General features: G+C 43.1%; 1 protein-coding gene across 2 annotated transcripts in view; it reads right to left on the bottom strand.

The window, feature by feature from the left end:
• mgat5 (alpha-1,6-mannosylglycoprotein 6-beta-N-acetylglucosaminyltransferase) overlaps positions 1-26,607 on the bottom strand; it is a 152,349-nt gene that overhangs the window by 51,623 nt on the left and 74,119 nt on the right. For both annotated transcript variants that reach the window (XM_061797464.1, XM_061797456.1), the window contains 2 exons: positions 13,490-13,659; positions 13,251-13,385 (listed from right to left, as the gene is read on the bottom strand). In XM_061797464.1, coding sequence (XP_061653448.1) covers positions 13,251-13,385; positions 13,490-13,659 — 305 coding nt within the window. The remainder of the gene's footprint in view (positions 1-13,250; positions 13,386-13,489; positions 13,660-26,607) is intronic.

Below are 26,607 nucleotides of genomic sequence, written 5' to 3' on the forward strand. Positions count from 1 at the left end.
ATAAATGCAGGAGCGACGGGAGGGATTGTTTAGAGCGTGTTGAGAGGCTGTGATCTGAACAATCTCCCATACGCCCTCCTCATGAGAAAAAGAAACCAGTGTCTTCATTCCTTTTGTGTCTATTTTTTATAATGTTGGGTAAGATAAATCAAACATATATATATGTTTGATTTGTATATATATATATATATATATATATATATATATATATATATATATACACATATATATATATATATACACACATATATATATATATATACACACATATATATATATATATATATATATATATATATATGTATATATATATATATATATATACATATATATACATATATATGTATATATATATATATATATGTTACTTTCAGTCCTGGTACTTAAATGATGAGTCTCAGTACAAAAGTTAATGACATAAAAATGAATTTGACTGAGTTGGGCCAATACACATTTTGAGTAGTTTAACACAGTATGTGTATCATCAAATTTAGAAAAAAATAAAAATAAAATAAAAGTTTATTTTGAGTTACAAGAAGCAATTGAAAATTTGCTGAAAAGGCCAATATAATGTGTGTGTGTGTGTGTGTGTGTGTATGCATGTATGCATATTAGGGTTGAAACCATATCTACTGTATATCTCATGATTCGGTTTTCATCATGGTATTAATCACGGTATAATAATTACTGCGATATTGTGGGAAAGCTTACGGTGTTGCAGTAAGGTTGACTGTACAGGTGGGGCAAAGAAGCGAAAGCAGGACAACCGACAATGCTCTCTTTTTGTTGCAGGCTAAATCCTTCTCCATAGGCTTTAGTAGTTTCTGTGCGCTTTCCCATAGGTTTTTGTAAAAAATACATTAACAAATAATATATTACCTTGCAGTTCTATCCCTTTCCATCCAATGGCTTGTACAAATGTTGTTCAGCAAACTTTAAACGAGCCATGACAAGCTTATTTTAAGGAATGGGGTCTTGCGTGGTAAGCGTGTATACAGGTCATGGAAGCGGAGTACATTATACACTGTTTTCCTTGTGACAACAGTACCTGCTAATTCCAGGTCTTTTTGAAGCTCTCCACAGGTGGTCCTTAGCTCTTGGACAACTCTTCTGATTATTCTTTGCACTCCTCTGTCAGAAATATTGCACCTGATCGAGGCAAATCTATGGTGGGACGATTGGCTTTCCACTTATGTATTATGGCCCCAACTGTGCTCACTGGAACATTCAGAAGCTTAGCTGTACCCCTGTAACCAATGCCATCGTTATGTTTTGCAACAATTAGTTTGCGTTGGTCTTGGGATAGCTCTTTGCTCTTACCCATCATGAGATGTGTCTTGACTGACACCTTGGCAATGAGACCTTTTTGTAGGCCATCAATTAGGACTGAACCAGCTGATATTCATTTGCACTGACAAGGCACTGGAGCGCTCATTGATAATTGATAAGATTTTAGTTGTCTTGGCTTTCTATGCCTTTTTGCACCTCCCTTTCTTCATGTGTTCAATGCTTTTTCCCTGTGTCATTTCACACAACTTAAGTTCTGATCTTATTTGTTCTACTTCTTTTGTATGTATGGCTTACTTGGGTTGTTTCCAATGTCTGGTGAAAATGTCAATAGCACTTTTGGAAATACAACCCCAATTCCAATGAAGTCGGGACGTTGTGTTAAATAAAAACAGAATACAATGATTTGCAAATCATGTTCAACCTATATTTAATTGAATCCACTACAAAGACAAGATATTTAATATTCAAACTGATAAACTTTGTTTCCAGCAAATAATAATTAACTTAGAATTTTATGGCTGCAACATGTTCCAAAAAAGCTGCGACAGGTGGCAAAAAAGACTGAGAAAGTTGAGGAATGCTCATCAAACATCTGTTTGGAACATCCCACAGGTGAACAGGCTAATTGGGAACAGGTGGGGGCCATGATTGGGTATAAAACGAGCTTCCCTGAATTGTCATTCACAAGCAAAGATGGGGCGAGGTTCACCACTTTATAAAGAAGTGCGTGAGAAAATAGTCGAACAGTTTAAGGACAATGTTCCTCATCGTACAATTGCAAGGAATTTAGGGATTTCATCATCTACGGTCCATAATATCATCAAAAAGTTCAGAGAATCTGGAGAAATCAAATAAGCAAGGCCGAAAACCAACATTGAATGCCCGTGACCTTCGATCCCTCAGGCGGCACTGCATCAAAAACCGACATCAATGTGTAAAGGATATCACCACATGGGCTCAGGAACACTTCAGAAAACCAATGTCAGTAAATACAGTTCGGCGCTACATCCCTAAGTGCAACTTCAAACTCCACTATGCAAAGCAAAAGCCATTTATCAACAACACCCAGAAACTCGCCGGCTTCTCTGGGCTCAAGCTCTTCTAAGATGGACTGATACAAAGTGGAAAAGTGTTCTGTGGTCCGACGAGTCCACATTTCAAATTGTTTTTGGAAATTGTGGACATCGTGTCCTCCGGGCCAAAGAGGAAAAGAACCATCCGGACTGTTATGGACGCAAAGTTCAAAAGCCAGCATCTGTGATGGTATGGGGCTGTGTTAGTGCCAATGGCATGGGTAACTTACACATCTGTGAAGGCACCATTAATGCTGAAAGGTACATACAAGTTTTAGAGAAACATATGCTGCCATCCAAGCAACGTCTTTTCCATGGACGCCCCTGCTTATTTCAGCAAGAAAATGCCAAACCACATTCTGCACGTGTTACAACAGCGTGGCTTCGTAGTAAAAGAGTGCGGGTACTTGACTGGCCTGCCTGCAGTCCAGATCTGTGTCCCGTTGAAAATGTGTGGCGCATTATGAAGCGTAAAATATGACAACGGCGATCCCGGGCTGTTGATCAGCTGAAGCTGTACATCAAGCAAGAATGGGAAAGAATTCCACCTACAAAGCTTCAACAATTAGTGTCCTCAGTTCTTCTTCTTCTTCTTTTCCTTTCGGCTTGTCCCGTTAGGGGTCGCCACAGCGCGTCATCCTTTTCCATGAGAGCCTATCTCCTGCATCCTCCTCTCGAACACCAACTGACATCATGTCTTCCCTCACGACATCCATCAACCTTCTCTTTGGTCTTCCTCTAGCTCTCTTGCCTGGCAGCTCCATCGTCATCATCCTTCTACCAATATACTCACTCTCTCTCCTCTGGACGTGTCCAAACCATTGAAGTCTGCTCTCTCTAACTTTGTCTCCAAAACATCGAACCTTGGCTGTCCCTCTGATGAGCTCATTTCTAATTTTATCCAACCTGGTCACTCCGAGAGCGAACCTCAACATCTTCATTTCCGCCACCTCCAGCTCTGCTTCCTGTTTTCTCTTCAGTGCCACTGTCTCTAATCCATACATCATGGCTGGCCTCACCACTGTTTTATAAACTTTGCCCTTCATCCTAGCAGAGACTCTTCTGTCACATAACACACCTGACACCTTCCTCCACCCGGTCCAACCTGCTTGGACCCGTTTCTTCACTTCCTGACCACACTCACCATTGCTCTGGACGGTTGACCCCAAGTATTTAAAGTCCTCTACCCTTGCCATCTCTTCTCCCTGTAGCCTCATTCTTCCCCCACCATCCCTCTCATTCATGCACATATATTCTGTTTTACTTCGGCTAATCTTCATTCCTCTTCTTTCCAGTGCATGCCTCCATCTTTCTAACTGTTCCTCCAGCTGCTCCCTGCTTTCACTGCAGATCACAATGTCATCTGCAAACATCATGGTCCACGGGGATTCCAGTCTCACCTCATCTGTCAGCCTATCCATCACCACTGCAAAAAGGAAGGGGCTCAGGGCTGATCCCTGATGCAGTCCCACGTCCACCTTAAATTCTTCTGTCACACCGACAGCACACCTCAGCGCTGTTCTGCTGCCCTCGTACATGTCCTGTATTATTCTAACATACTTCTCTGCCACTCCAGACTTCCGCATGCAGTACCACAGTTCCTCTCTGGGTACTCTGTCATAGGCTTTCTCTAGATCTACAAAGACACAATGTAGCTCCTTCTGACCTTCTCTGTACTTTTCCATCAACATCCTCAAGGCAAATAATGCATCTGTGGTACTCTTTCTAGGCATGAAACCATACTGTTGCTCGCAAATACTCACTTCTGTCCTGAGTCTAGCCTCCACTACTCTTTCCCATAACTTCATTGTGTGGCTCATCAACTTTATTCCTCTATAGTTGCCACAGCTCTGCACATCACCTTTGTTCTTAAAAATGGGCACCAGTACACTTTTCCTCCATTCCTCAGGCATCTTCTCACGCACTAGAATTCTATTGAACAAGCTGGTCAAAAACTCCACAGCCACCTCTCCTAGATGCTTCCATACCTCCACAGGAATGTCATCAGGACCAACTGCCTTTCCATTTTTCATTCTCTTTAATGCCTTTCTAACTTCCCCCTTACTAATCATTGCCACTTCCTGGTCCACCACACTTGCCTCTTCTACTCTCCCTTCTCTATCATTTTCCTCATTCATCAACTCCTCGAAGTATTCTTTCCATCTACCTAGCACACTGCTGGCACCAGTCAACATATTTCCATCTCTATCCTTAATCACCCTAACCTGCTGCACATCCTTCCCATCTCTATCCCTCTGTTTGGCCAGCCTGTATAGATCCTTTTCTCCTTCTTTAGTGTCCAACCTGCCATACATGTCATCATATGCCTCTTGTTTTGCCTTTGCCACCTCTACCTTTGCCCTGTGTCGCATCTCAATGTATTCCTTTCGCCTCTCCTCAGTCCTCTCAGTGTCCCACTTCTTCTTAGCTAACCGTTTTCCTTGTATGATTTCCTGTACTGTGAGGTTCCACCACCAAGTCTCCTTCTCTCCTTTCCTGCCAGAAGATACACCAAGTACTCTCCTGCCTGCTTCTCTGATCACCTTGGCTGCAGTGGTCCAGTCTTCTGGAAGCTCTTCCCGTCCACCGAGAGCCTGTATCACCTCTTCCCGAAAAGCTGCACAACACTCGTCCTGTCTCAGCTTCCACCACATGGTTCTCTTCTCTGCCTTTGTCTTCCTAATTTTCCTCCCCACCACCAGAGTCATCTTACACACCACCATCCTATGCTGTCTAGCCACACTCTCCCCTACCACTACCTTACAGTTGGTAACCTCCTTCAGATTACATCGTCTGCACAAGATGTAATCCACCTGTGTGCTTCTACCTCCGCTCTTGTAGGTCACCCTATGTTCGTGCCTCTTCTGGAAAAAAGTGTTCACTACAGCCATTTGCATCCTTGTTGCAAAGTCTACCACCATCTGTCCCTCCAAGTTCCTTTCCTGGATACCGTACTTACCCATCACTTCTTCATCACCCTTATTACCTTCACCAACATGTCCATTACAATCTGCACCAATTACGACTCTCTCTCTGTCTGGGATGCTCAGAACTACATCATCTAGCTCCTTCCAGAATTTCTCTTTCACCTCTAGGTCACATCCTACCTGTGGGGCATAGCCACTAATCACATTACACATAACACCCTCAATTTCAAATTTCAGCCTCATCACTCGATCTGATACTCTTTTCACCTCCAAGACATTCTTAGCCAACTCTTCTTTTAAAATAACCCCGACTCCATTTCTCTTCCCATCTACACCATGGTAAAATAATTTAAACCCTGCCCCTAAACTTCTAGTCTTACTGCCTTTCCACCTGGTCTCCTGGACACACAATATATCAACCTTTCTCCTAATCATCATGTCAACCAACTCCCGAGATTTTCCTGTCATAGTCCCAACATTCAAAGTCCCCACATTCAGTTCTAGGCTCTGTGTTTTCCTCTTCTCTTTCTGCCGAAGAACCCGCTTTCCACCTCTTCTTCTTCTTCTTTGACTCAGTTCCCAAACATTTATTGAATGTTGTTACAAGAAGAGGTGATGTAACACCGTGGTAAACATGACCCTGTCCCAGCTTTTTTGGAACGTGTTGCAGCCATAAAATTCAAAGTTAATGATTATTTGCTAAAAACAATCAAGTGTATCAGTTTGAATATTAAATATCTTGTCTTTGTAGTGCATTCAATTAAATAGAAGTTGAACATGATTTGCGAATCATTGTATTCTATTTTCCTTTATGTTTAACACAATGTCCCAACGTCATTAGAATTGGGGTTGTCAACCGTCAACCTTTTCAAGGCGCAGCCGTGGCAAAGAGGGTGTCCAGTTTTGCTACCTTAGTATTGAGTCACTCGTTGTCTTTGAAGATGATATGGCTCTGTAAGCCATGACCTCCTTCTCTCACTGTATCTGTTTGCCACCCGAGTGTTAAGTGGATAGGATGAGAATGAGAACCTCCAAGTCTGAGATTATAGTCCTCAACTGGAAAAAGGATGAGTGCCCTCTCTGGGCCAGGAATGACGTCCCGCCCTAAGCAGAGGTGTTTAAATATCTGGGGTCTTGTTCACAAATGAGGGAATGGAGCATGCATCGAGCTGAGCCCAAAACAATAAAATAAAAATACCATATTTTCACGACCATAAGCCACACTGTATTAAAAGGCGCAGTCTGAGTTACAGATTCTATTTCTCTATTTAACACATACATAAGGCGCACTGTATTATTGGGCGCAGGCATGGTAAAACATACGCTAGCTTAAAACATACGGTAGCATGCATGCACGCTAAAACAATGTTATTAAAAAGGGAGCGGGAGCAAAACTGAGTTCGATTGTACTTTATTGAAGTATTTAACAATGTACTCATGTTATTTTTTGATCAATCCTCATCCACAAATCCATCAAAGTCCTCATCTTCTGTATCCAAAATGAATAGCTGGGCAAGTTCTCAATCAAACACGCCAGGTTCCCTCTCGTCATTGTCAGAGTCAGACTCGTTGCCGTGCGGCTCCTCAGAAATGATGCCGGCTTTTATGAAAGCTCGAACAACAGTGCAAGCAGACACGTTAGCCCAAGCATTCACAAATTGTGGCGTAACTCGCCCGGCGCTGCCTCCTAGTCTTAGTAAAGCCGTGCTCGCCATCTGTCATCCATCGCTCCCACGCCGCTCACAACTTCAATTTGAACGCCTTGTTTACACGGAAGTCCAGCGGTTCGTCAAGCCTCCCGGAATAATGGCAAGCTCCGAGTTATTGCACTCAGTCGAATGGTGACTGTACAGACGCTTCTCCCGGCTGTTCTTTGCTCATTAATCCATTGCTCCAGTTAGTCTTCCAACTCGGGCCACCTCACCTTGTTTCCGCGTTTTGGTTTTATTTTTTTCCCGCGGAAACTCAGCTTCGTCTTCTTGACTTGGCGAAGCTCGTTTTCCTGCTTCCTCGAGTTGGTCTTCCAACTCGGGCCACCTCGCCTTGTTTCCGCATTTTTTTTTCCCCCCCGCGGAAACTCAGCTTCGTCTTCTTGACTTGGCGAATCTCGTTTTCCTGCTTCCTCCACTTGCGAACCATGGATTCGTTGATCTTGAATTCTCTCACAGCTGCTCAATTCGCATGTTCCTCCGCGTAACTAATAGCTTGCGGTTTAAACTGTGCTTCGTAAGCGTGTCTCTTCGTCGGTGCCATTTTCGGGGGTCCTTAGCCAAACCGATGCACATACCGGAACTATATACTTACTGGGGGCATGTCTTTAGCCTCCTCTGTCACGCGCACCCTTCCCCCTTTATGTCGCATGCTGTCCTCAGTCACGTCCGCCTTCCTCTATATAAGCAGTGTGTCGGCAGGAAATGCTCCCAGTCAGTCAAGCGGAGCGCTCATTAAAGTCACATATCATTTACAGATTTTGGAACTCGGTGCACACATAAGACGCGCCGCACTATAAGGCGCCCCGTCCATTTTGGAGAAAATTTAAGACTTTTAAGTGCGCCTTATGGTCGTGAAAATATGGTAATAATTTATTTATTTATTTGTTTTTATTTTTTTAATCAAATGCATTGCAATATTCCCCTCCACAATTCAATATCAATTTAGCAAATCCTCTGAAACGATTTACCTCCTGGCCAGTGAGAGGAGGTTGTTTAGACAAAATACACACTCAACCAAACAACAACTAAATGGCGACTAAAGCAAGCAGCCCCACCAGGAGCTGCGTGAAGTAAGCGAATTCGACTTTTAAAATCTGATATTTAGGGTCATATTGGATTCTCCTGTAAATCCGGAACACAGGCAAAGGACAAAACACACTTGAACAACGATATGCAATACCAACACGAAAACATGTCAGAAGTCGTCGTCCCGAAGCTGTACACAGAGTAGAAGTCGACAGAAAGAGTGGCTCTCACATGCGATGGTTGCACCTCTAGAGCACTGGTGTCAAACTGGTGGCCCGGGGGCCAAATTCAGCCCGCCACATCATTTTATGTGGCCCGCGAAACCAAATCATGTGCATCGACTTTGTGCTTCCTGCTAAAATACCAAAATTGCAAATTGTCTTCACTTGTAAAAATATTGAGATACTGCAAGCATTTTGTTTGATACCGATCCTCTTTTTAAAATGAATTAAATAATACTGATAGTCAAACAAACGGTTTTTACTGGCTTCTGATTTCAAAGGTAGTTATCCATCAATTTGTGCATATGTAATAATATAAGGCGATCATACATTCATATGGGTTTACAGCCATAACGGTCCCCCACGTGGCCCGCGACAAAAATTAGTTTGACACTCATGCTCTCGAGCAACCAACCCCTAACATAACTATCAGTTCTCACTTCATTTCTAACGAGTGGGAATTGGAGTCAAAATGATCTGCAGACGAAAGGTCTGCATGGAAGCGACACAGGGAGCAATAGAGCGAACTTGACAGAGGCAATATATGAATGGGAGGGGAAAAGTACTGGCAGTTGTCACAATGCTACAAACATGCTACTTAATTAGGTATTGTATTTCTTAAAACCCTGGAAACATTAATAATAACCCCAACCCTATAACTTTACGTGCACTTTTCCAATGCAGATCTGTCATGTTTTTTACATGTGCACAAATAATTTATCCATCCATCCATCTTCCAAACTGCTTCTCTTCACTAGGGTCGCGGGCGTGCTGGAGCCTATCCCAGCTATCTTTGGGTACATTGTTCGCCAGCCAATCGCAGGGCTCATATAAACAAACAACCATTCACACTCACATTCACACTTACAGGCAATTTAGAGTCTTCAATTAACCCAAATAAATTATTATTGTGCAATTTTTATTCCAATTTATACACAACTGTCATGTATTTTACTTTTGTACTCCATGTGCACAAATAAGTTATGTGCAAATAAAAAATGTCAATGTGACGCAGCATACAACATGTTTACATGGCATCAGAAATAAAACTTGCCAAATTGTCAAAATGTACTCTTAATTGTGTATTTCTACTTCTAACTGCATCAATAGAACATTTAAATCACTATGGAATTGAATTGAATTGCAACCTAAAGAATAAAAAACAAATCGAATCATAAGGTTCTGAAAAATGCCCGTCGGTAGTCAATTACCACCCTCACCTATGTGGTCACAAGCTGTGGGTTGTGACAGTAACAGCATTAGAGATGGGGTGAGAAGCTCTGCCATTTGGGAGGGGCTAAAAATAGAGCCACTGCTCCTCAGCATCGAGAAGAGACAGAAAAGGTGGCTCAGGCATCTGGTTAGGATGCCCCCTGGTCACCTCCCTGGTGAGATGTTCCCGGGAAAGACCCAGGACATGCTGGAGGGACTAAGGGTGGATCTCAAGTCTCTTAAATGCAACGTTCCTAGCTCTTCGCTCCTCAAAACACTGAAGCCGATTCGGAAGTTGTTGCCACGCCACCATATTAAGGAGCGTCTCAATTGTCTTAAACGCGCATGGAGGAGCCCCTTCAAGAGTTTGCTTAAATCGAGGGACGTCTGACGTATCCTCCGTGAAAGTCCAATAGCTGTTCGATGGTGATGTTTGAAAATTGGTGTGTACCAGCTGGATTGTGAATGGAGCAGAACTTGTTAAAATTAAATAATCTTCTCTTTTCATCATATCTTGATTATTTTAGTTTAAATGTACATATTGTGCTGAGTCTGTTGCATTTGGGCAGTATTTAATACTAAAAGATTACTTGCTATGGCTCATGGTTACTATACGCAAACCAAGCACCTACTGTATTTCTAAGGTTTGTCGAGTAAATAGGCTGTCATTTTGTGAAATGCATTTGGGCACAAAAAAAAAAAAACTTTGTTGGTTGTAAATTGAGCAACACTTTACATACTGTATATTTACGAGTCACTCCAAAATTGTCCTGTACGCGGGAGTGGGGCGGCAGACGGGAGGGGCTTGGGATTGACCAATCACGATCGTATTCGCATCTGCAAATTTGTAAAGAGTAACAGTGTTGATTATATTTGACAATGATATCCCAGTGCCCTGCGACTGTCTGGCGACCAGTTCAGGGTGTAGTCCGCCTTAAGCGGTGTTGAAAATGGATGGATGGATGGAATGTTATCCCACTTAATATATAAAGTTCTTAGGAAGTTCCAAATATAGAACTTCCTAGGTCCTAGCCTCTAGTTCCTCTGTTCCGCCCTCTCTCTCTCTGCTGACCTGGTATCAGAATCCCTCTGAAAGAGTAGCTGGGCAGAAGAAAGTCTCGGCTTCTCTGTTTAGGCTGCTGCCCCCGTGACCCGACCACAGATAATATGGGAATATGGATAATAATAATAATAATAATAATAACAACAATAATAATAATAATACAAAGTTGGTGGTAATTTACCAATCTTTCCACAGCCTCCTTGAAGCAATATAATGGTGGCCATGGTCCTATGAAGATTGTTGTATAGCTTTTAAAGTAGATAAATTGGCTGAAATAAGTATTTAACACTTCACCATTTTTCTCATTAAATATATTTCCAAAAGTGCTATTGACATGAAAATTACACCAGATGTTGGGATAAATAAATACCAGTTGGCATGTTCAATACTTTTTCCCGGTGTCATTTCACATTTTTACACACAACTTAATTTCTGAGCTTATTTGTTCTACTTTCTTTGTATGCATGGATTACTTGAGTTGTTTCCAAAATGCAGCCCTATGGGGGGCACAGGCCAGTTCAAACTGTAGGCCAGTCCCAAGCCCGGATAAATGCAGACGGTTGCGTCACGAAGGGCATCCGGCTTAAAACTTTGCCAAACAAATATGAGCGTTCATCCAAAGAATTCCATACCGGATCGGTCGTGGCCCGGGTTAACAACGTCCGCCACCGGCGCCGTCAAGCTGCAGGGCGCCGGTGGAAATTCAGCTACTGTGGGTCGAAGAAGAAGAAGAAAAGGTGGAAAGTGGGTTCTTCGGCAGAAGGAGAAGAGGAAAGCACAGAGCCTAGAACTGAATGTGGGGACTTTGAATGTTGGGACTATGACAGGAAAATCTCATTAGTTGGATGACATGATGATTAGGAGAAAGGCTGATATAATGTGTGTCCAGGAGACCAGGTGGAAAGGCAGTAACGCTAGAAGTTTAGGGGCAGGGTTTAAAGTATTTTACCATGGTGTAGATGGGAAGAGAAATTGAGTCGGGGTTATTTTAAAAGAAGAGTTGGCTAAAAATGTCTTGGAGGTGAAAAGAGTATCAGATTGAGTGATGAGGCTGAAACTTGAAATTGACGGTGTTATGTATAATGTGATTAGTGGCTATTCCCCACAGTTAGGATGTGACCTCGAGGTGAAAGTGAAATTCTGGAAGGAGCTAGACGAAGTAGTTCTGAGCATCCCAGACAGCGAGAGAGTCGTGATTAGTGCAGATTGTAATGGACATGTTGGTGAAGGAAATAGGGGTGACGAAGAAGTGATGGTATAAGTACGGTACCTGTAAGGGTGATGGGTGATGTGCAGAGCTGTGGGAACTATACAGGAATAAAGTTGATGAGCCACACAATTAAGTTATGGGAAAGAGTAGTGAAGGCTAGACTCAGGTCAGAAGTGAGTATTTGTGAGCAACAGTATGATTTCATGCCTAGAAAGAGTACCACAGATGCATTATTTGCCTTGAGGATGTTGATGGAAAAGTACAAAGAAGGTCAGAAGGAGCTATGTTGTTTCTTTGTATATCTAGAGAACGCCTATGACAGAGTACCCAGAGAGGAACTGTGGTACTGCATGCGGAAGTCTGGAGTGGCAGAGAAGTATGTTAGAATAATACAGGACATGTACGAGGGCAGCAGAACAGTGGTGAGGTGTGCTGTAGGTGTGACAGACGATTTAAGGTGGAGGTGGGACTGCATCAGGGATCAGCCATGAGCCCTTTCCTGTTTGCAGTGGTGATGGATAGGCTGACAGATGAGGTTAGACTGGAATCCCCGTGGACCATGATGTTTGCAGATGACACTGTGATCAGCAGTGAAAGCAGGGAGCAGGTGGAGGAACAGTTAGAAAGATGGAGGCATGCACTGGAAATGAAGATTAGCCGTAGTAAGACAGAATATATGTGCATGAATGAGAGGGGTGGTGGGGGAAGAGTGAGGCTACAGGGAGAAGAGATAGCAAGGGTGGAGGACTTTAAATACTTGGGGTCAACCGTCCAGAGCAATGGAGAGTGTGGTCAGGAAGTGAAGAAATGGGTCCAAGCAGGTTGGAACGGGTGGAGGAAGGTGTCAGGTGTGTTATGTGACAGAAGAGTCTCTGCTAAGATGAAGGGCAAAGTTTATAAAACAGTGGTGAGGCCAGCCATGATGTACGGATTAGAGACAGTGGCACTGAAGAGACAACAGGAAGCAGAGGTGGAGGTGGCGGAAATGAAGATGTTGAGGTGAGCTCATCAGATGGACAGCCAAGTTTCGATGTTTTGCAGACAAAGTTAGAGAGAGCAGACTTCGATGGGTTGGACATGTCCAGAGGAGAGAGAGTGAGTATATTGGTATAAGGATGATGGGGATGGAGCTGCCAGGCAAGAGAGCTAGAGGAAGATCAAAGAGAAGGTTGATGGATGTCGTGAGGAAAGACATGAGGGCAGTTGGTGTTCGAGAGGAGGAGGCAGGAGATCGGCTTACATGGAAAAGGATGACGTGCTGTGGCGACCCCTAAAGGGACAAGCCGAAAGGAAAAGAAGAGTTGAGTTGCTTCCAACATCTGGTGAAATCTTTGGAAGGATATTGAGTGAGAAAAATGGTGACGTGTTAAATACTTATTTCAGCCGCTGGTACTGTTTTAAAATACTGGTTTGGCATGGGTATTGGGGGAGGATAAAAAAACAACAACAACAAAAAACCCAACCCTTTGTTCTGACAGTGATAGGCCCATTTAATGTAAAAAAAATAAGTACTTACTGATAGTGGACCCATGAAGGTCCAAGTGTCTTCTTAAACTGGGTGAGGCCCACAATGTCAATGTATATGAGCTCAACAACCTTGTCACCTTGAGTAGGGCAACTGGACTTATTCCCCATCACCCGCCGCATGATCCTGGAAAAAAATGTTTGCAGTCATTTCAGTGACCACTGTGAGGTTATTTCTTTCACGGTAGGATACAAACAATTTTGTCCATGTGTGTACTTTTATGTACTTACTCTTTGAGCTCAGCCAGGGAGGCAGAAATGCGGACATCGTGACCAAGCAGATACAGTGTGGTTATGAGATCACTCCACTGGACCAACTCGCCCAGCGGGCCACCGCTGAAGGCATTTTCTGCTATTTTAAAGCCTGACTCCTTGGTCAGCAGACCCAAGTGCACCAGGACCTGACATGAGAGAAAGGGAAATCTAATAAGTAACCCATGACAAAAGGTACGATGTAAATCTATAGCAGGAGAAAACAGTAAAATAAACAAAAAAAAATGCTAACTTCATACCAGTTTCCAAAGCATCTTTGGGTCCCTTGAAAAGCATTATATAAAACTAAGGCATTATTGTTCTTATAATATTACTATTAGGCATACGCAGATCCTACTTTTTTTACAGACCGAATACGAGCACAAGTATTGTGTACTCGGCTCACCAATACCAAGTAACGACACTTAAATGTGTTTTAATTAATTCAAATATTGGTTAAAAACTAGAGCCTGACTAATATAGAACTTTTTGGGCGAAGTGCCGATATAGGAGGCTAAAAAAAAGCTGATATCTGATATGCGATCATCCAATATATTGGCCAATAACCTATATATCAGCTGATAAAGGAAGAACATTGATGTACACAAGATATACAGTATACTGTACATTAACACAAATTAATATCATATCTAAAATATTATTCAAGACAAAGAAGCAGAAAGCTATTAATTTACAGAAACATTTAATAATACGAATTAGTCATTTAATTGCTATTGCAAACTTCCATCTGCAGCCACTTGGTATTTACAAACATCTTAAAAGTAAATGCTGAAGCAAACAAAAAGTGAAAAATAAAGCAGACTACAAACAAAAGTAGAAATAATCAAAACATGCATCGGGTTACTCGACTTAACAAGGGACTTCGCTTGATTTTAAATAATGAAGCTGCTTTCAAAACTTGCAATACAAAAAATTACAACTAAATACATTAGTTGGAACCTTTTCAAAAGTGTTATTATGAAGACAAAAAATAACCTTGTGAATTTATGAGCCCAAGTAAATTCTGCAATGCAGTATGAAGTGGACTGTTGTATGCAAGTCATTAATTTTGGAAGCAAAATCTCATGTTATGTGAGAGACATGACTTTTCAGGAAAGATTGTGGTCATCCTATTAATAAAATGAGTTATTTTATTTTTTGTTTGCAGACACCCCTCATTTTTTTTATTTTTATTTTTATTTTTACTAGGTTTCCTGTTCTTTTGTCTAATACCGATGTTTCTGAATTGTAAGTGAAGGCATCATTCATGCACCGTTTTTCTTGTGTGTGCCTTGAATGTAACTCGAGCCGAACCACTGCAGTTGAGGCATGGTGAAATGAAGAGTCGTCGTAAGCCGTATATATTTTGGCTTTAGAAATAAAGCTGACGTCAAAAGGCAACTCCTGCAGTCATTTGAGCCTTGCAACTGGGACAGTTAAGTTGCATATCTTTCTATATTTCACAAAGACGCAACTTACATGACATTAAAATGCTGTGCAATAGGATTATATGTCTTATATTAGATAATGCTGGACATGGAATACACATGGACATGGAACAGTTGCGTACCGTGGAACTTCGATAGAACGGACTAATAGGGGCGGGGGGCCGTTCGATATAGCCGATTGTTCGTTACATTGAAGCACTTGTAAATAAATACAGTACACAAAAACCTTTTGAAAGTTTCACATTATATCCAAACTTACCACGCCGGTGGGCTTGGTCATGATGACATTGTAGACATACAAGTACACATAATAGGCGAGTCGCTTTCATGAGCCGCGAGGAATTTCTGTGCTTCCTAGTTCCAAATCCATTGCTAAAGGAGAACGGCTTGACAGATAAAATGTTACTGTACCAAAAATAGCATGTTCCAGACTCCAGAGATTTGTTTTTGTATTCCTCAGCATTAACACCGTGCCGCGCCACGTCTCTCTCTCTCTCTGTGGGTGGCCACCATTCGACATGGCCGCCACATAGGCACGTCTTTTAGGATTAGGATAACTTTCAGAGTGAGCAAAAATATCTGCTGAGAGGTGCAGTCTCACTGAAAGTTACAAATCGTTTGATTGTAGTGACTGCCTCAAAAGGTTGTGCAACTAAATATTATAGGTACCATCATTTTTGTCCAGGCCTGCTTTTTTTCAAATTTATTTTTTATAGATAATTCTCTTGATCCACAATTCAAAAGCAATGTCTGATTTTCATTGGTTACTTTCATCCATCCATCCATCCATCCATCCAGTTTCTACCACTTATCCGAGGTCGGGTCGTGGGGACAGTAGCTTCAGCAGGGACGCCCAGACTTCCCTCTCCCCAGCCATTTCATCCAGCTCCAGGGATCCCAAGGCGTTCTTAGGCCAGCCAAAAGACGTAGTCTCTCCAGCGTGTCCTGGGTCGTCCCCGGGGTCTCCTCCCGGTGGGACGTGCCCGGAACACCTCACCAGGGAGGCGTCCGGGAGGCATCCAAATAAGATGCCCCAGCCACCTCATCTGGCTCCTCTCAATGTGGAGGAGCAGCGGCTCTAGTCTGAGATTCTCCCGGATGACCGAACTTCTCACCCTCTCTCTAAGGGAGAGCCCGGACACCCTGCGGAGGAAACTCATTTCGGCAGCTTGTATCCGGGATCTTGTTCTTTCGGTCATGATCCACAGCTCGTGACCATAGGTGAGGGTAGGAACGTAGCTCGACCGGTAAATAGAGAGTTTCGCCTTTCGGCTTAGGTCCTTCTTTACCACAACGGACCGATACAAAGTCCGCATCTGCAGACGCTGCACCGATCCGCCTGTCGATCTCCCGTTCCATTCTTGGTCCCTCACTCGTGAACAAGACCCCAAGATACTTGACCTCTTCCGCAGGATCTCATCCCCGACCCGGAGAGGGCATGCCACCCTTTTCCGACTTAGGACCATGATTTCAGATTTGGAGGTGCTGATTCTCATCCCAGCCGCTTCATACTCTGCTGCGAACTGCTCCAGTGAGAGTTGGAGATCACGGCTTGATGAAGCCAACAGAACCACATCATCTGCAAAAAGCAGAGATGCACTACTGAGGCCACCAAACCAGACCCCCTCGACGCCTCGGCTGCGCCTTGAAATTCTGTCCATAAAAGTTATGAACAGAATCGGTGACAAAGGGGAGCCTTGGCGGAGTCCAACCCTCACCGGGAACGAGTCCGACTTACTGCCGGATATGCGGACCAAACTCTGACTCCGGTCGTACAGGGACCGAGCAGCCCGTATCAGGGGGTTCGGTACCCCATACACCCAAAGCACCCCCCACAGGACTCCCCGAGGGACATGGTCAAGCACCTTCTTCAAGTCCACAAAACACATGGGCAAACTCCCATGCACCCTCAAGGACCCTGCCGACGGTATAGAGCTGGTCCACTGTTCAACGGCCAGGAGGAAAACCACACTGCTCCTCCTGGATTGACTTCCCGACAGACCCTCCTCTCCAGCACCCCTGAATAGACCTTACCAGGGAGGCTGAGGAGTCTGATCCCCCTGTAGTTGGAACACACCCTCCGGTCTTCCTTCTTAAAAAGGGGGACCAGCACCCCAGAGGCACTGTCCCCGATGTCCATGCGATATTGCAGAGGCATGTCAACCAGGACAGCCCCACAACATCTAGCCCTCTGGCTAATTCTGGCTATTTTAACCATGTGTACGTCATGTGTTTTATGAAATTGCATTGTCCCCTTTCAAAAATAAACTGATAAACTAAACTGAAACAGAGCCTTTAGGAACTCCGGGCGAATCTCATCCACCCCCGGGGCCTTGCCACCGAGGAGCTTTTTAACCACCTCGGTGACCTCAAGCCCAGAGATAGGAGAGCCCGCCTCAGAGAACCCAGACTCTGCTTCCTCATGGGAAGGCGTGTCGGTGGAATTGAGGAGTTATTCGAAGTATTCTCCCCACCGACTCACAACGTCTCGAGTCGAGGTCAGCAACGCGCCATCTGATGGTGCACTGCTTCCCCCTCCTGAGACGCCGAATGGTGGACCAGAATTTCCTCGAAGCCGTCCGGAAGTCTTTCTCCATGGCCTCACCGAACTCCTCCCATACCCGAGTTTTTGCTTCAGCGACCACCAAAGCTGCATTCCGCTTGGCCAGCCAGTACCCATCTGCTGCCTCAGGAGTCCCACAGGCCAAAAAGGCTCGATAGGACTCCTTTCTTCAGCTTGACGGCATCCCTCACGGTTGGTGTCCACCAACGGGTTCGGGGATTGCCGCCAAGACAGGCACCGACAGGTCCGCCTCAGCAATGGAGGCACGGAACATGGTCCACTCGGACTTGATGTCCCGCGCCTCCCCCGGAACATGAGCAAAGTTCTGTCGGAGGTGGGAGTTGAAACTCCTTCTGACAGGGGATTCTGCAAGACATTTCCAGCAGACCCTTACAATACGTTTGGGCCTGCCACGTCGGACAGGCATCTTCCCCCACCATCGGAGCCAACTCACCACCAGGTGGTGATCAGTTGACAGCTCCGCCCCGCTCTTCACCAGAGTGTCCAAGACATGCGGCCGCAAGTCCGATGACACGACCACAAAGTCGATCATCGAACTGCGACGTTGGGTGTCCTGGGGCCAAGTGCACGTGTGGACACCCATATGCTTGAACATGGTGTTCGTTATGGACAATCCGTGATGAGCACAGAAGTCCAATAACAGAACACCGCTCGGGTTTTGATCGGGGGGGGCGTTCATCCCAATCACGCCCTTCCAGGTCTCACGGTCATTGCCCACGTGAGCATTGAAGTACCCCAGCAGAACGATGGAGTCCCCAGCGGGAGCTCTCTCCAGCACCCCCTCCAAGGACTCTGAACTGCTGTTTGGTGCATAGGCACAAACAACAGTCAGGACCCGTCCCCCCACCCGAAGGCGGAGGGAGGCTACTACCCTCTCGTCCACCGGGATGAACCCCAACATACAGGCGCCGAGCCGGGGGGCAATAAGTATACCCACACCGGCGCCTCTCACCGTGGGCAACTCCAGAGTGGAAGAGAATTCAATCCCTCTCAAGAGGACAGGTACCAGAGCCCAAGCTGTGTGTGGAGGCGAGTCCGACTATATCTAGTCGGAACTTCACAACCTCACACAGCCAGCTTCTGTAGCCGGGGATCGGATCCCCAAGGTCCCTGCCCTTCGTCACCGCCCAACTCACACTGCTCCCGGCCCGTATGCCCCCTTCCAAGGTGGTGAGCCCATGGGAAGGGGAACCCACGTTACCCTTTCGGGCTGTGCCCGGCCGGGCCCCATGGGTGCAGGCCTGGCTACCAGGCACTCCCCTTCGAGCCCCACCTCGAGACCTGGCTCCAGAGTGGGGCCCCGGTGACCCGCGTCAGGGCAAGGGAAACCTACATCCATTTATTTTATTCGTCATAGGGGGTCTTTTACCCGTGCTTTGTCTGGTCCCTCACCTAAGACCTGTTTGCCATGGGTGACCCTACAGCATGATGCTGCCACAACCATGCTTCACTGTTGCGACAGTATTGGACAGGTGATGAGCAGTGCCTGGTTTTCTCCACACATGCCACTTAGAATTAAGGCCAACAATTTCTGTCTTGGTCTCATCAGACCTGAGAATCTTATTTCTCACAATCTTGGAGTCCTTCAGGTGTTTTTTTTTTTTTTAACAAACTCCATACGGGCTTTTGTGTGTCTTGCACTGAGGAGAGGTTTCCGTCGGGCCACTCTGCTATAAAGCCCTGACTGGTGGAGGGCTGCAGTGATGGTTGACTTTCTAGAACTTTCTCCCATCTCCCGACTGCATCTCTGGAGCTCAGCCATAGTAATCTTTGGGTTCTTCTTTACCTCTCTCACCAAGACTCTTCTCCCCCAATTGCTCAGTTTGGCCGGACGGCCAGCTCTAGGAAGGGTTCTGATCGTCCCAAACGTCTTCCATTTCAGGATTATGGAGGCCTCTGTGCTCTTACGAACCTTAAGTGAAGGAGACATTTTTTTGGTAACCTTGGCCAGATCTGTGGCTTGCCACAATTCTGTCTCTGAGCTCTTCAGGCAGTTCCTTTGACCTCATGATTCTCATTTGCTCTGACATGCACTGTGAGCTGTAGGGTCTTATACCAAACAGGTGTGTGGCTTTCCTAATCAAGTCCAATCAGTATAATCAAACACAGCTGGACTCCAATGAAGGCGTAGAACCATTTTAAGGATGATCAGAAGAAATGGACAGCACCAGAGTTAAATATATGAGTTTCACAGCAAAGGGTCTGAATACTTATGGCTGTGTGATATTTCAGTTTTTCTTTTTTAATAAATCAGCAAAAATTTCAACATTTATGTTTTTTTTCTGTCAATATGGGGTGCTGTGTTTACATTAATGAGGAAAAAAAATACTTAAAATGATTTTAACAAATGGCTGCAATATAACAGAGTGACACATTTAAGGGGGTCTGAAAACTTTCCGTACCCACTGTATTTTCGGTTCACAGATATACAGTACAATATGGCTAGATGCAATTCCAAAAGACGTGCCTCCTGTGCCTACGTGGAGGGGTTGTTGAATGTGGGGCAATGACGTGGTAGCCATCTGATGATGGTTCTATCTATTGTCGATTGTACATAGAGCACTGGGAGAGAGATAGTGGCATGGCTGCGGCGTTAACTGAGGAATACAAAACAAGTCTTTGGAGTCTGGAACATGCTATTTTTGCTACAGAATTATTTTTCTGTTCTTGGCAACAGATTTGGATTGAGACACTAAATCCTCACAGCTCATGAAAACGACACCTATGATGAGCACTGTACATCAACAATGTTGCTCGGACCAAGCCCACCGGCGTGGTAAATTTGGATAAAATGTGAAACTTTCAAACATTTTCAAGCCTTTTTTACATTTATTTACAATAACTTTGTACTGTACTGAGTATCTGCGACGTCTCTCTGATCAAGGCCGCTCACAGCGGTGGGTCTGGAAGCGGAGAACAACTAGGTAGAAAAAAAAATAAATGAACCAGCCTTGGGGACAGGGCCATCTCGCTTGCTGTGGCCACTCAGAGCAGACCGTCGTCGGACGTGAGCGTGCCGACGACCTGCTGAAGAGGACCGAGTTGGGAGGAGCATATCAATGTGGCGCAAATGAAGCGAATGCTTGTTCGGTGTGTATTAATAACTTCCGTGATCAAACTACTCATGCGAGTAACGCGAGGCGAAGGCTCGCTTGAAGCAAGCACATGTAGACTTAATGAAGAACTGTTTTCTATCTACCAAATTGCACACCGCACGCTCAGGCAGGGCAGAATACAATTGTCAGGCTGGTGAAGTGGTATCTGTGTCGTAGTTAAATAATTTTTACGAGAATGAGTACAAGTACAGACGTACAGGTATCATCATTTGTAATTTTTATGAAAGCCATACAAGTAAGGACGGTTTTCAGAATGGTTCTGTTAGATAAATTGTAGAAGTTATCATTTATTTGCTTAGCTTGCATTAGTATAATGGACAATTTTAGATGTCTCGCCTTCAAAAAGAAGACTCAGCATCATCCGATGGAAGGGCGCCTGGACCAAGGACGTGATCGGATGTGGTCGGGTCGTGACAGGTGTTGGTTCAATATTATGTGTTGTGTCTTATTACTTAGAATACTATGTCTGGGAAAAACCCTCTTATTATCAAATATTTTGTGTTGTGTCTTATTGCTTAGAACATTATGATTTGTAAATCCCTCCTATTTCAAATAAAAGCAGGAGCGAGGGGGGGGATTGTTTAGAGCGTGTTGAGAGGCTGTGATCTGAACAATCTCCCATCCGCCCTCCTCATGAGAAAAAGAAACCAGCGTCTTCATTCCTTTTGTGTCTATTTTTTATAATGTTGGGTAAGATAAATCCAACATTAAATTGGTCCTTCGAGCCGGATGTCAACACACCCGAGGATTCCAGTTGTGGAGCCGACTTCCAGTTAAGAGACCGTGGCCACGGCAAGTAAGACCCTTTACGGGACTGGTCTTCGTCCTCCTCAACTGGGATCTGAAGGTTGACGACAATCCACAGGATTGAAGACGAGTGGTGAGTTAAATTTTAAAAAAATTTTTGGGGAAAAAAGGATTAAAGAGTGAGTGAATTGCGCGACGAAGAAGTCTGCGGCAGAACAAACCTTGTGTAATACTAGTCACTGGCAAGTGGTCAAGATGGACGACGGAATCCGATAAAATCCGTGGGGACGGCGGGGTCCTGTACGTACTTAAATTCCGTATTTCTGTGTTTCCGTGTTTTCGTGTGTTTATAAAAACGTTATTAATATCGTGTGTATGTGTAAAAGTATGAATGTATAAGACGGGATTGTAAGTGACAACTGAGTTTGGAAGCAAAGGCAAGAATTCTCCGCCCCAATTAGGGTAGAAGCTTGAGAATTACCAAAACTCAGACATTTATTGTCACCCTGTCATTTTTGAATAAAGTCAGTATTTAGGTCACTCTAGGTGCAAATGAACTGACTTCCAAATTCACAAAAATGGGAATAAATAACAGTAAACCGGATCAAAAAATAGACCTAACGTGTAAAGATTGGAAATATGTTCAACTACAAAACCATTCCAAAATAGAACATTTAAACACGTGGATAACCAAATACGGTTTCGCTGGCCAGCTAAATTCGCAAAAAATAGTTCAACTTCAAAACGAAATAAAGTGTCGACACAAAAATGATATATCACAAATACAAAAAGATGGATTTGACGACTTACTCTTCTGGTTAAACATGGCGTCAAAAAGAGAAAAAGGAAGGGAGAATAAGAAACACTTAACAAATGAACAAAAAGAGCAGGAAGGTAGACATAAAAATATGTTGTTTCAAAGACAGGAAGATGACGAGACAGGACCAATAATAAGAATTAGCGAGAAAAAGATAATTGAAGAAAGTTGTAAAAAAAATAAGGAAACAAAAGCATCAGCACCCTTGTACCTGGTTTTGCCACCTCATGAAAATCCTCCAACTCGAGAGGCACAAACAACGAATTTTACGATCGGAAGGGGTACAAATGAATTGGTCTAAAACTATGGGAGAAACATTTTCTCCCACTCCCAAAATAACAAATATAACCTCAGACGAGGGAACATGGATTTATTTCCGATGATTGAAGTGGCAAATCCAAAAAGAAACTATTTTGGTCTATAGGACCTGGACTAATGAGGATGTGAAAAAGGCCGTAGCCGGCATCACACCTTATCAACAACAGTTAAAAAATGCTTTACATGCGAATTCGAAAGAACACATTAACAGATGGGTAGATAAACATTGGATAAACCTAGCAACTGGCCCTCTGGAGGAATATGTTAATCATGCCCTCCACGCAAAAAGAGTGTTAGACAAAAAACAAAGAGAGAAGATAGATGTCTTCCTCGACGAAGAAGCAGAAATATACTATCAAGGCAGAGAGAGAGATAATTTTAGAGGACACGGCAGAGACCGTGGGAGAGTAAGATATGGTAGAAATCGAAATTATTATGATAATACCATCTGTTGGTGCTATGGAAACAAAGGCCACATTGCACGTGACTGCCCTAAAAAAAAAGAAAAAAAGAAAAATAAAAGAGAATACGGACAAACTACTGCATGACTAGGCCAGCCTGCTTCCCAACTCAACAAATCCTCTTGTGTAAACATTACAGAGAATGAGGAGGTGGATTTCAATTTACAGGACATTCTGAGTTTGGACACTGAAAAACCTGAAATAACCTTGTAGAATGCCCATTTTCGAAGTCCCGGAGTGCCCTGTGAATTTGTTGGGAAGCGATGGCTTATTCCAACTAGGACTTGTACTCAAACATGAATTAAACATAAATTAAAAAGAGAGGACCTCGATGTAACACTGGAAAACAGAGAAAGTACATTCTATTACACAATCGATATCCCAGACAAACCACAGTTAAACATGGAAAAGGCCCTGTTGTCTGCAGCCTTGCAGCTTATCACAAAAATAGAAGATAAAAAAAGAATGTGATGAGCTGCAGTAATACAGAGAGCAGCATGCGTACCAATCCCACGCACATTGTTAAATTCATTAAGACCAGACGCTACTGTGTTTACAGTAGTAGACATAAGTAATGCATTCTTTACAGTACCAATAGAAAATAACAGTCAATTTTGGTTTGCATTCACATTTGAGAAAAAAAATATATATATATACTTTTACTAGATTACCGCAAGGTTACTGTGAAAGTCTAACTAATTATTCACAAGTTATGACAACACGCATGTCATCTGGCATCTACAGATGGAGAGACATGCAAGGATTCATTGACTTTACTGCATCATCTAACAGAAGAGGGACATAAAGTTAACAAAAAATAAATTGCAATGATGTAAAAGACAAGTTAAATATCTAGGCCATAATTTAAGTATAGGAGGAAAGACTATATTAGAAGACAGGAGAGCTATAGTCTTAAAAAATCCTAAACCACAGACGAAGAAACATATAATAATCATTTTTAGGTCTGACAAATTATTGTAGAGCATGGATTCCAAACTATGCAGAAATTGTTACACCATTGTCAAAATTAATGTATGGAGACAACCTTAAAATGACATCACCTGTTTAATGGAGTACAGAGGCAGAAAAGGCCTTCTGTGACATTAAACAACATTTGGTGTCCAGTGCTGCGCTAGGCCTTCCAAATTTAATGATAAAACATTCATTCAAATGGTAGATTGTAAAAGCTATTGCATGACCTCCGTACTTACACAACAATATGGTGATAAGCTAAAACCAATAGCTTATTTTTCAACTAGAGAGCAGTTCACCCTTAAGGTCCCACATACAGTGTCTGCTCTCACAACCTTAAATCCAGCCACACTAATACCCTTACTTGATGAAGGCATGATTGACAGGAATTGGCTGAACAAGCTGCTGAATTAGTAGCATTAACCGAGGCATGCAAACTAATGATAAATAAAGATGGTACAATCTATACTGATAGCCAATATGAGTATTCCACAACAAGACCGTAATTATTGTGAAAAACAAAGTGCAAAACTACAAAATGAAATTTACATTAGCAAAGAAAAAAAAAAAAAAAAAAAAAGGGATGGTGGCACAGATAGATTGACACTTTACAGCCCTAAAAAATAGCAGAAAGAAACACGTGGGTTCATTTAACACACTGTAAAAGAGTCATTTCAGCTGAGTACTCAAACAGGGAAGGTGAGCAAAAGTCTGATAACGGAGCGGGAGCAGATGTGTAGATTCTGAAAACGCTTGCTGGTCAGTGAAGAAAAAAGACACCAACCCTTTTAGTGAGAACTCAGCAGAAAGGCACACCCACGTTGGTTATGAGATTCGCTAAGTTGTTACGTAGCAACTTTGGCTACTATGATGTTGGTTTTGTTTTTGTGGTACATGGGACGTCCCACCCTCAATGATAAAACCCATTTTTTAGATAGAAAATCACCTACCAACTGGACCAATATGACAAACCCAATAAAAAAAAAAAAAAAATTCAAATCATTAACTCGTATTAAAAGGAGTACAGCTGATGATCAAAATTGTGGACATGGCCTCCAAACGCGGCAAAAAGGTTTAATATTTTGTGCCCCCCAAAATCAAGCTGCTTTAATCATAATTCCATATGCGGCTCTCACCAATGATGCTCAAGAGAATGGGCAGAATTGGGGATTTGGATATGACTGGTATGCAACTATAGGCTTTGGATGTGAACACCTCATTGGTGAAACAAGTTATGATTGGTTCAGTTGGTCCAAAAAAAAAAAAAAAAAAAAACAGCAAAAGAACATAGAAAGAAGTTTAACCTAAGCAAAACGGCTTGTGTTATATTGTGTATTGTATATTGTGTACTGTGTTATAGGAACAGTGTTAAACCAAAAATGCCATTGAAAACTTCAAAGAAAGGTGGACAAATTTTCATTTAATTTTAACAACATAACTACTGATGATTGGTTCCTTGTAAATCATGGGATCCTATATATCCCGTAAAAGAAGCAGATAAACACAAACCGATGTTTTCTACTTTAGTAGCACCAAATAATTTCCCTTGTATAAACATGATTAAAAAAGGAAAAAAAAATTAGGACCACTGAACGACACACAGTGTAAAGTAATCTTAAAAGTCAAACCAAATTTTGTGCCAGTGTCACGGAGCGACATCTGGTGGTGGTGCGGAGATGATAGACTGTTTGATAGATTACCTAAAGATATATCTAGATTATGCGCTATTATCACTTTGATATTGCATGTGTCAGTATACCCTATGCCTGTTCAAGATTTAATGGAAAGGGCACCAATGTTTTTGTCCAATCTAGAACATATACAAAAAAAAGAGATTTGTCATGGCAGGGGCAAAATAATCCAACATACATCGACGCCAGGTGTTCCTCGTGGGGGTTCCTAATCAATACAAATTGGGTGACCAGGTTGCAGGAGGATTTGAGTCTTTCATATGCTGGTGGTGTACGATTAATAAAAATGTTGATGGGATAAACTACATCCACTTCAATGTACAGAGATTAGGAAATTGGACTCAGAGTGGGTTGAAAGCTGTGCACGAGCAGCTCAAGGACGTTCCAAAGACCGCATAGCTGTCGACATGCTCCTCGCAAGAGAGGGAGGTGTTTGCGGTATGTTTGGAGAACAAACAATACTGCTTCAGATGGCAGCTTGACCAGAGCCATCGATGGTCTACGGACCCTCAATCAACACTCCTTGTGGGACAGCTCGAATGGACGTTTTTGGTAAATATAAAACCCTAATTACACCAATATTGATATCAATTGCTGTTTTTGCAGCCATTCTGACATTATGTGGATGTTGTTGTATCCCATGCATTCTGGCATTAATCAGTAAATTAATCACCACAGCCATAACCCCGATGGAGAAATCGTATGGAGCTGATGTATACTGTATGATGATAATGATGATTATGATGATAATGATGATTTTGCTTTACCTGATTTGTTACCTGATACAGATGATTACAATGTTTAAACTACAACATTCATATATGACAAGTTTACTCTGAGTGTAAATGTATTTGTTTCATAAAAATGATTCTACAGTTAAAAATCGAAATGAAGTGACTGTAAAATGATATGAGAATTTGTGCAAATACATGATAAACAGGAG

This window comes from Phyllopteryx taeniolatus, chromosome 1 (genome assembly GCF_024500385.1).
Source record: "Phyllopteryx taeniolatus isolate TA_2022b chromosome 1, UOR_Ptae_1.2, whole genome shotgun sequence".
NCBI lineage: Eukaryota > Metazoa > Chordata > Actinopteri > Syngnathiformes > Syngnathidae > Phyllopteryx > Phyllopteryx taeniolatus.